Source organism: Oncorhynchus mykiss, chromosome 21, assembly GCF_013265735.2.
Source record: "Oncorhynchus mykiss isolate Arlee chromosome 21, USDA_OmykA_1.1, whole genome shotgun sequence".
NCBI lineage: Eukaryota > Metazoa > Chordata > Actinopteri > Salmoniformes > Salmonidae > Oncorhynchus > Oncorhynchus mykiss.
Genome location: NC_048585.1, coordinates 62,433,259 through 62,445,419, shown reverse-complemented (window position 1 = coordinate 62,445,419; position 12,161 = coordinate 62,433,259). Strand labels below are relative to the sequence as shown.

At 34.6% G+C, this 12,161-nt stretch overlaps 1 protein-coding gene across 1 annotated transcript in view; it reads right to left on the bottom strand.

The window, feature by feature from the left end:
* Nucleotides 1-2,481: 2,481 nt before the first annotated feature.
* LOC118942972 (endophilin-A1-like) overlaps nt 2,482-12,161 on the bottom strand; it is a 38,033-nt gene continuing 28,353 nt past the window's right edge. The window contains exons 9-10 of the mRNA XM_036958368.1: nt 11,568-11,764; nt 2,482-3,046 (exon numbers count right to left, since the gene is read on the bottom strand). Of these exons, the coding sequence (XP_036814263.1) occupies nt 2,850-3,046; nt 11,568-11,764 (394 nt within the window). The 3' untranslated portion in view covers nt 2,482-2,849. The remainder of the gene's footprint in view (nt 3,047-11,567; nt 11,765-12,161) is intronic.

The following is a 12,161-nucleotide window of genomic DNA, read 5'->3' as shown; positions in this document are numbered from 1 at the left end:
ACTCTTGGTTGACAGTGTTGGGGGGATGGGTAATGTAGTCTTGACTCTTGGTTGACAGTGTTGGGGGGGATAGGTAATGTAGTCTTGACTCTTGGTTGACAGTGTTGGGGGGGATGGGTAATGTGTTGATGCTCAAGTGCCATTAAGGGGCTGCCTTAATCGGCGTCCACATCATCGGCGCATGGGGAGCAGTTGTTGGGCGTTAACTGCCGTGCTCAAGGGCAGAACGGCAGATTTGTCCACCTTGTCAGCTCTGGGATTTCGAACCAACGACCTTTCAGTTATTGGCCCAACGCTCTTAACCACCAGGCTTTGGGGTGCAATTGAGAGTCTGTGACGGATACAACCACTGGATAGTAAATTGACCTCTGACAGGTTAAACTGTTTATTGACCTCTGACAGGTTAAACTGTTTATTGACCTCTGACAGGTATTACATACATAATATAGGAAACAACAGAAGCCTATGTACATAGGTAACATCATCTTCATCCTCACCACTATCATCCTCATGTCACAGTTCTTATTTTATTCACTTTTTAAACGTCAACACTAAACCTTAAATGTCCCAGCATGCAATAAATTGTACCCGATTACAGTCTATACAACCAGAGATGTACTGTATATAGATCCATCTATTGCTTTCAATACAACCAGCTCTCTGTTTCTACCAGTCTTTAGTTAGTTCAACCAGCTCTCTGTTTCTACCAGTCTTCAGTTAGTTCAACCAGCTCTCTGTTTCTACCAGTCTTTAGTTAGTTCAACCAGCTCTCTGTTTCTACCAGTCTTTAGTTAGTTCAACCAGCTCTCTACTCTGTTTCTACCAGTCTTTAGTTAGTTCAACCAGCTCTCTGTTTCTACCAGTCTTTAGTTAGTTCAACCAGCTCTCTGTTTCTACTAGTCTTTAGTTAGTTCATCCAGCTTCAGTGCAGGGTCAGACACAGATATTATACACTGAACGAGAGAGAGAGAGAGAATGAGAGAGAGAGAGGTGGGGAGAGAGACGGAGAGAGAGAATGAGAGAGAGAGAGGTGGGGAGAGAGAGAGAGAGAATGAGAGAGAGAGAGGTGGGGAGAGAGAAAATGAGAGAGAGAGAGGTGGGGAGAGAGAAAGAGAGAGAATGAGAGAGAGAGAGCAGAAAAATATAGCGCTTGAGATTGCTGGTGTAGAAGAGATCAAAACAGGACAATACATTACTTGTAGGTAGGAACAGGGTTGGAGTTACCTACAGGAAGGTATCTCTCCAGGAACAGGGTTGGAGTTAAAACCTACAGGAAGGTATCTCTCCAGGAACAGGGTTGGAGTTACCTACAGGAGGGTTTCTCTCCAGGAACAGGGTTGGAGTTCAAACCTACAGGAGGGTCTCTCTCTCCAGGAACAGGGTTGGAGTTAAAACCTACAGGAGGGTATCTCTCCAGGAACAGGGTTGGAGTTAAAACCTACAGGAGGGTCTCTCTCTCCAGGAACAGGGTTGGAGTTACCTACAGGAGGGTTTCTCTCCAGGAACAGGGTTGGAGTTCAAACCTACAGGAGGGTCTCTCTCCAGGAACAGGGTTGGAGTTACCTACAGGAGGGTCTCTCTCTCCAGGAACAGGGTTGGAGTTACCTACAGGAGGGTCTCTCTCTCCAGGAACAGGGTTGGAGTTACCTACAGGAGGGTCTCTCTCCAGGAACAGGGTTGGAGTTAAAACCTACAGGAGGGTCTCTCTCCAGGAACAGGGTTGGAGTTAAAACCTACAGGAGGGTCTCTCTCCAGGAACCGGGATGAAGTTAAAAACCTACAGGAGGGTTTCTCTCCAGGAACAGGGTTGGAGTTAAAACCTACAGGAGGGTATCTCTCCAGGAACAGGGTTGGAGTTAAAACCTACAGGAGGGTCTCTCTCTCCAGGAACAGGGTTGGAGTTAAAACCTACAGGAGGGTTTCTCTCCAGGAACAGGGTTGGAGTTAAAACCTACAGGAGGGTCTCTCTCCAGGAACCGGGATGAAGTTAAAAACCTACAGGAGGGTTTCTCTCCAGGAACAGGGTTGGAGTTAAAACCTACAGGAGGGTCTCTCTCCAGGAACAGGGTTGGAGTTAAAACCTACAGGAGGGTCTCTCTCCAGGAACAGGGATGAAGTTAAAAACCTACAGGAGGGTTTCTCTCCAGGAACAGGGTTGGAGTTAAAACCTACAGGAGGGTCTCTCTCCAGGAACCGGGATGAAGTTAAAAACCTACAGGAGGGTTTCTCTCCAGGAACAGGGTTGGAGTTAAAACCTACAGGAGGGTATCTCTCCAGGAACAGGGTTGGAGTTAAAACCTACAGGAGGGGTTCTCTCCAGGAATAGGGTTGGAGTTAAAACCTACAGGAGGGTCTCTCTCCAGGAACAGGGTTGGAGTTAAAACCTACAGGAGGGTGTCTCTCCAGGAACAGGGTTGGAGTTAAAACCTACAGGAGGGTCTCTCTCCAGGAACAGGGTTGGAGTTAAAACCTACAGGAGGGTGTCTCTCCAGGAACAGGGTTGGAGTTAAAACCTACAGGAGGGTTTATGTGTTTTATTCCATTCCATTGATTCCGTTCCAGCCATTATTATGAGCCGTCCTCCCCTCAGCAGCCTCCACTGCTCTACACAGGACTCCATCTTTAAAATCATCCCCTCCGTAATACAGACATTCACCACTGCAAGCACACTGATCCCCCCCTGAGGGGGATGAAGCAGACGATTCTTCATCTCTCTTTTATTATTCTCCTCCTCTTCTTCGTCTGTCAGCAGAATCCTGTACAACTGCAGTCTTTTGTTCCTCAAAGTTGTGAAAAGTGTCACATAAGTGAAGAGAAGAAGGTTAGGTGGGTGGGGTCGGGGGTACGGCCTAATGAGGAAGTGGAACCAGGATATCTACGTAGTTGATGGGGAAGAAACCTGATTGGCCGTTGATCATGCCCTCGTACCAGTTATCGTCGATCTGATTGGTTAGGGTGATTACGTCGCCCTCCTTGAAGCCCATCTCACCCTCGTTCTCCGGGTCAAAGTCATACAGCGCCCGGCAGCACGGCTGGTCCATTGGAACTGGGGGAGAGAGGGGGAGGGAGAGGGAGAGAGGGGGAGGGAGACGGGGAGGGAGACGGGGAGGGAGACAGGGAGAGACGGGGAGGGAGACAGGGAGGGAGACGGGAGGGAGACAGGGAGAGACGGGGAGGGAGACGGGGAGGGAGACGGGAGGGAGACAGGGAGAGACGGGGAGGGAGACGGGGAGGGAGATGGGGAGGGAGACAGGGAGAGACGGGGAGGGAGACGGGAGGGAGACAGGGAGAGACGGGGAGGGAGACGGGGAGGGAGACGGGGAGAGATGGGGAGGGGGACGGGGAGGGAGACGGGGAGGGAGACGGGGAGGGAGACGGGGAGGGAGACAGGGAGAGACGGGGAGGGAGACGGGAGGGAGACAGGGAGAGACGGGGAGGGAGACGGGAGGGAGACAGGGAGAGACGGGGAGGGAGACGGGGAGGGAGACAGGGAGAGACGGGGAGGGAGACGGGAGGGAGACAGGGAGAGACGGGGAGGGAGACAGGGAGAGACGGGGAGGGAGACGGGAGGGAGACAGGGAGAGACGGGGAGGGAGACGGGGAGGGAGACAGGGAGAGACGGGGAGGGAGACGGGGAGAGACGGGGAGGGAGACGGGGAGGGAGACGGGGAGAGACGGGGAGGGAGACGGGGAGACGGGGAGGGAGACGGGAGGGAGACAGGGAGAGACGGGGAGGGAGACAGGGAGGGAGACGGGGAAGGAGACAGGGAGAGACGGGGAGGGAGACGGGGAGGGAGACGGGGAGGGAGACGGGGAGGGAGACAGGGAGAGACGGGGAGAGAGACAGGGAGAGAGACAGGTAGTCAGACAGAGACAGACAAACAGAAAGAGACAGACAAACAGAAAGAGACAGACAGACAGACAGACAGACCGTATTACAGGTTAGTCCTGTCATGTCTGTCTGTGTGTGTGTGTGTGTGTGTGTGTGTGTGTCTGTGTGTGTGTCTGTGTGTGTGTGTGTGTCTGTGTGTGTGTGTGTCTGAGTGTGTGTGTGTCTGTGTGTGTGTGTGTGTGTGTCTGAGTGTGTGTCTGTCTGTGTGTGTGTGTGTGTGTGTGTGTCTGTCTGTCTGTCTGTGTGTGTGTTTCGGAGTGTGTGTGTGTGTCTGTCTGTGTGTCTGTCTGAGTGTGTGTGTGTCTGTCTGCGTGTGTAACTCTGTGTTGTTGTCTGTGTCACACTGCTTTGCTTTATCTTGGCCAGGTCACAGTTGTAAATGAGAACTTGTTCTCAACTGGCCTACCTGGTTAAATAAAGGGTTATATATATAAATACCTGGTTAAATAAAGGGTTAGAGTTATATATATAAATACCTGGTTAAATAAAGGGTTATATATATAAATACCTGGTTAAATAAAGGGTTAGAGTTATATATATAAATACCTGGTTAAATAAAGGGTTAGGGTTATATATATAAATACCTGGTTAAATAAAGGGTTAGGGTTATATATATAAATACCTGGTTAAATAAAGGGTTATATATATAAATACCTGGTTAAATAAAGGGCTATATATATAAATACCTGGTTAAATAAAGGGTTATATATATAAATACCTGGTTAAATAAAGGGTTATATATATAAATACCTGGTTAAATAAAGGGTTAAATATATAAATACCTGGTTAAATAAAGGGTTATATATATAAATACCTGGTTAAATAAAGGGTTAGGGTTATATATATAAATACCTGGTTAAATAAAGGGTTATATATATAAATACCTGGTTAAATAAAGGATAACTAAAATTAAATAAAGGGTTATATATATATATATATATATATACCTGGTTAAATAAAGGGTTATATATATATACCTGGTTAAATAAAGGGTTATATATATATACCTGGTTAAATAAAGGGTTAGGGTTATATATATAAATACCTGGTTAAATAAAGGGTTATATATATAAATACCTGGTTAAATAAAGGATAACTAAAATTAAATAAAGGGTTATATATATATATATATATATATATACCTGGTTAAATAAAGGGTTATATATATATACCTGGTTAAATAAAGGGTTGTATATATATACCTGGTTAAATAAAGGGTTATATATATATATACCTGGTTAAATAAAGGGTTAGGGTTATATATATATATACCTGGTTAAATAAAGGGTTATATATATATATATATATACCTAGTTAAATAAAGGGTTAGGGTTATATATATATAAATACCTGGTTAAATAAAGGGTTATATATATAAATACCTGGTTAAATAAAGGGTTATATATATAAATACCTGGTTAAATAAAGGGTTATATATATAAATACCTGGTTAAATAAAGGGTTATATATATAAATACCTGGTTAAATAAAGGGTTATATATATAAATACCTGGTTAAATAAAGGGTTATATATATAAATACCTGGTTAAATAAAGGGTTAGGGTTATATATATAAATACCTGGTTAAATAAAGGGTTATATATATAAATACCTGGCTAAATAAAGGGTTATATATATAAATACCTGGTTAAATAAAGGGTTATATATATAAATACCTGGTTAAATAAAGGGTTATATATATAAATACCTGGTTAAATAAAGGGTTATATATATATAAATACCTGGCTAAATAAAGGGTTATATATATAAATACCTGGTTAAATAAAGGGTTATATATATAAATACCTGGTTAAATAAAGGGTTATATATATAAATACCTGGTTAAATAAAGGGTTAGGGTTATATATATAAATACCTGGTTAAATAAAGGGTTATATATATAAATACCTGGCTAAATAAAGGGTTATATATATAAATACCTGGTTAAATAAAGGGTTATATATATAAATACCTGGTTAAATAAAGGGTTATATATATAAATACCTGGTTAAATAAAGGGTTATATATATAAATACCTGGTTAAATAAAGGGTTATATATATAAATACCTGGTTAAATAAAGAGTTATATATATAAATACCTGGTTAAATAAAGGGTTATATATATAAATACCTGGTTAAATAAAGGGTTATATATATAAATACCTGGTTAAATAAAGGGTTATATATAAATACCTGGTTAAATAAAGGGTTATATATATAAATACCTGGTTAAATAAAGGGTTAGGGTTATATATATAAATACCTGGTTAAATAAAGGGTTAGGGTTATATATATAAATAAATACCTGGTTAAATAAAGGGTTAGAGTTATATATATATATATACCTGGTTAAATAAAGGGTTATATATATAAATACCTGGTTAAATAAAGGGTTATATATATAAATACCTGGTTAAATAAAGGGTTAGGGTTATATATATAAATACCTGGTTAAATAAAGGGTTATATATATAAATACCTGGTTAAATAAAGGGTTAGAGTTATATATATAAATACCTGGTTAAATAAAGGGTTAGAGTTATATATATATATATATATATATACCTGGTTAAATAAAGGGTTATATATATAAATACCTGGTTAAATAAAGGGTTATATATATAAATACCTGGTTAAATAAAGGATTAGGGTTATATATATAAATACCTGGTTAAATAAAGGGTTATATATATAAATACCTGGTTAAATAAAGGGTTATATATATAAATACCTGGTTAAATAAAGGGTTATATATATAAATACCTGGTTAAATAAAGGGTTATATATATAAATACCTGGTTAAATAAAGGGTTATATATATAAATACCTGGTTAAATAAAGGGTTATATATATAAATACCTGGTTAAATAAAGGGTTATATATATAAATACCTGGTTAAATAAAGGGCTATATATATAAATACCTGGATAAATAAAGGGTTATATATATAAATACCTGGTTAAATAAAGGGTTATATATATAAATACCTGGTTAAATAAAGGTTTAAATATATAAATACCTGATTAAATAAAGGGTTATATATATAAATACCTGGTTAAATAAAGGGTTATATATATAAATACCTGGTTAAATAAAGGGTTATATATATAAATACCTGGTTAAATAAAGGAGAACTAAAATTAAATAAAGGGTTATATATATAAATACCTGGTTAAATAAAGGGTTATATATATAAATACCTGGTTAAATAAAGGGTTAAATATATAAATACCTGGTTAAATAAAGGGTTATATATATAAATACCTGGTTAAATAAAGGGTTATATATATAAATACCTGGTTAAATAAAGGGTTATATATATATATAAATACCTGGTTAAATAAAGGGTTATATATATATAAATACCTGGTTAAATAAAGGGTTATATATATATACCTGGTTAAATAAAGGGTTATATATATATAAATACCTGGTTAAATAAAGGGTTATATATATAAATACCTGGTTAAATAAAGGGTTATATATATAAATACCTGGTTAAATAAAGGGTTATATATATAAATACCTGGTTAAATAAAGGGTTATTTATATAAATACCTGGCTAAATAAAGGGTTATATATATAAATACCTGGTTAAATAAAGGGTTATATATATAAATACCTGGTTAAATAAAGGGTTATATATTTATAAATACCTGGTTAAATAAAGGGTTATATATATATAAATACCTGGTTAAATAAAGGGTTATATATATATACCTGGTTAAATAAAGGGTTATATATATATAAATACCTGGTTAAATAAAGGGTTATATATATAAATACCTGGTTAAATAAAGGGTTATATATATAAATACCTGGTTAAATAAAGGGTTATATATATAAATACCTGGTTAAATAAAGGGTTATATATATATATATACCTGGTTAAATAAAGGGTTATATATATAAATACCTGGTTAAATAAAGGGTTATATATATAAATACCTGGCTAAATAAAGGGTTAGGGTTATATATATAAATACCTGGTTAAATAAAGGGTTATATATATAAATACCTGGTTAAATAAAGGGTTATATATATACATACCTGGTTAAATAAAGGGTTATATATATAAATACCTGGTTAAATAAAGGGTTATATATATATATACCTGGTTAAATAAAGGGTTATATATATAAATACCTGGTTAAATAAAGGGTTATATATATAAATACCTGGTTAAAAAAAGGGTTATATATATAAATACCTGGTTAAATAAAGGGTTATATATATAAATACCTGGTTAAATAAAGGGTTATATATATAAATACCTGGTTAAATAAAGGGTTATATATATAAATACCTGGTTAAATAAAGGGTTATATATATAAATACCTGGTTAAATAAAGGGTTATATATATAAATACCTGGTTAAATAAAGGGTTATATATATAAATACCTGGTTAAATAAAGGGTTATATATATAAATACCTGGTTAAATAAAGGGTTATATATATAAATACCTGGATAAATAAAGGGTTATATATATAAATACCTGGTTAAATAAAGGGTTATATATATAAATACCTGGTTAAATAAAGGGTTAGGGTTATATATATAAATACCTGGTTAAATAAAGGGTTGGGGTTATATATATAAATACCTGGTTAAATAAAGGGTTATCTATATAAATACCTGGTTAAATAAAGGGTTATATATATAAATACCTGGTTAAATAAAGGGTTATATTTATAAATACCTGGTTAAATAAAGGGTTATATATATAAATACCTGGTTAAATAAAGGGTTAGAGTTATATATATAAATACCTGGTTAAATAAAGGGTTATATATATAAATACCTGGTTAAATAAAGGGTTATATATATAAATACCTGGTTAAATAAAGGGTTATATATATAAATACCTGGTTAAATAAAGGGTTATATATATAAATACCTGGTTAAATAAAGGGTTATATATATAAATACCTGGTTAAATAAAGGGTTATATATATAAATACCTGGTTAAATAAAGGGTTATATATATAAATACCTGGTTAAATAAAGGGTTATATATATAAATACCTGGTTAAATAAAGGGTTATATATATAAATACCTGGTTAAATAAAGGGTTATATATATAAATACCTGGTTAAATAAAGGGTTATATATATAAATACCTGGTTAAATAAAGGGTTATATATATAAATACCTGGTTAAATAAAGGGTTATATATATAAATACCTGGTTAAATAAAGGGTTATATATATAAATACCTGGTTAAATAAAGGGTTATATATATATATATACCTGGTTAAATAAAGGGTTAGGGTTCTATATATAAATACCTGGTTAAATAAAGGGTTAGAGTTATATATATAAATACCTGGTTAAATAAAGGGTTATATATATAAATACCTGGTTAAATAAAGGGTTAGGGTTCTATATATAAATACCTGGTTAAATAAAGGGTTAGGGTTATATATATAAATACCTGGTTAAATAAAGGGTTATATATATAAATACCTGGTTAAATAAAGGGTTATATATAAATACCTGGTTAAATAAAGGGTTATATATATAAATACCTGGTTAAATAAAGGGTTATATATATAAATACCTGGTTAAATAAAGGGTTATATATATAAATACCTGGTTAAATAAAGGGTTAGGGTTATATATATAAATACCTGGTTAAATAAAGGGTTATATATATAAATACCTGGTTAAATAAAGGGTTATATATATAAATACCTGGTTAAATAAAGGGTTATATATATAAATACCTGGTTAAATAAAGGGTTATATATATAAATACCTGGTTAAATAAAGGGTTATATATATAAATACCTGGTTAAATAAAGGGTTATATATATAAATACCTGGTTAAATAAAGGGTTATATATATAAATACCTGGTTAAATAAAGGGTTAGAGTTATATATATAAATACCTGGTTAAATAAAGGGTTATATATATAAATACCTGGTTAAATAAAGGGTTATATATATAAATACCTGGTTAAATAAAGGGTTATATATATAAATACCTGGTTAAATAAAGGGTTATATATCTAAATACCTGGTTAAATAAAGGGTTATATATATAAATACCTGGTTAAATAAAGGGTTAGAGTTATATATATAAATACCTGGTTAAATAAAGGGTTAGAGTTATATATATATATATAAATACCTGGTTAAATAAAGGGTTATATATATAAATACCTGGTTAAATAAAGGGTTATATATATATAAATACCTGGTTAAATAAAGGGTTAGGGTTATATATATAAATACCTGGTTAAATAAAGGGTTATATATATAAATACCTGGTTAAATAAAGGGTTATATATATAAATACCTGGTTAAATAAAGGGTTATATATATAAATACCTGGTTAAATAAAGGGTTATATATATAAATACCTGGTTAAATAAAGGGTTATATATATAAATACCTGGTTAAATAAAGGGTTATATATATAAATACCTGGTTAAATAAAGGGTTATATATATAAATACCTGGTTAAATAAATGGTTATATATATAAATACCTGGTTAAATAAAGGGTTATATATATAAATACCTGGTTAAATAAAGGGTTATATATATAAATACCTGGTTAAATAAATGGTTATATATATAAATACCTGGTTAAATAAAGGGTTAGGGTTATATATATAAATACCTGGTTAAATAAAGGGTTATATATATAAATACCTGGTTAAATAAAGGGTTATATATATAAATACCTGGTTAAATAAAGGGTTATATATATAAATACCTGGTTAAATAAAGGGTTATATATATAAATACCTGGTTAAATAAAGGGTTATATATATAAATACCTGGTTAAATAAAGGGTTATATATATAAATACCTGGTTAAATAAAGGGTTATATATATAAATACCTGGTTAAATAAAGGGTTATATATATAAATACCTGGTTAAATAAAGGGTTAGGGTTATATATATATATAAATACCTGGTTAAATAAAGGGTTATATATATATAAATACCTGGTTAAATAAAGGGTTATATATATAAATACCTGGTTAAATAAAGGGTTATATATATAAATACCTGGTTAAATAAAGGGTTATATATATAAATACCTGGTTAAATAAAGGGTTATATATATAAATACCTGGTTAAATAAAGGGTTATATATATAAATACCTGGTTAAATAAAGGGTTAGGGTTATATATATATATAAATACCTGGTTAAATAAAGGGTTATATATATATAAATACCTGGTTAAATAAAGGGTTATATATATATAAATACCTGGTTAAATAAAGGGTTATATATATAAATACCTGGTTAAATAAAGGGTTATATATATAAATACCTGGTTAAATAAAGGGTTATATATATAAATACCTGGTTAAATAAAGGGTTATATATATAAATACCTGGTTAAATAAAGGGTTATATATATAAATACCTGGTTAAATAAAGGGTTATATATATAAATACCTGGTTAAATAAAGGGTTATATATATAAATACCTGGTTAAATAAAGGGTTATATATATAAATACCTGGTTAAATAAAGGGTTATATATATAAATACCTGGTTAAATAAAGGGTTATATATATAAATACCTGGTTAAATAAAGGGTTATATATATAAATACCTGGTTAAATAAAGGGTTATATATATAAATACCTGGTTAAATAAAGGAGAACTAAAATGAAATAAAGTGTGTCTGTGTGTATTCTCACCAGGGGAGCGCCCAGGAGTGCGTTGGGGGCCTGGGGAGTGGGCGGGGCCTAGGGAGCGGGCGGGGCCTGGGGAGCGGGCGGGGCCTGGGGCGGTGTTGAGCCCCTCATTGTGGCTGTCGCTGGAGGGAAGCAGCTCCAGGACCATCCGGGGTTTAGGAACATACTCCTTCCTGGGTTTATCCTGTGCCTTCCGAATCCTGGAGACAACACACAGGAAACGGACAGAGGTCAGAGGTCAGGACAGAGGTCAACACACAGGAAACGGACAGAGATCAGAGGTCAACACACAGGAAACGGTCAGAGGTCAACACACAGGAAACGGACAGAGGTCAGAGGTCAGGACAGAGGTCAACACACAGGAAACGGACAGAGATCAGAGGTCAACACACAGGAAACGGTCAGAGGTCAACACACAGGAAACGGACAGAGGTCAGAGGTCAAGACAGAGGTCAACACAGGAAACGGACAGAGATCAGAGGTCAACACACAGGAAACGGTCAGAGGTCAACACACAGGAAACGGACAGAGGTCAGAGGTCAAGACAGAGGTCAACACAGGAAACGGACAGAGGTCAACACACAGGAAACGGACAGA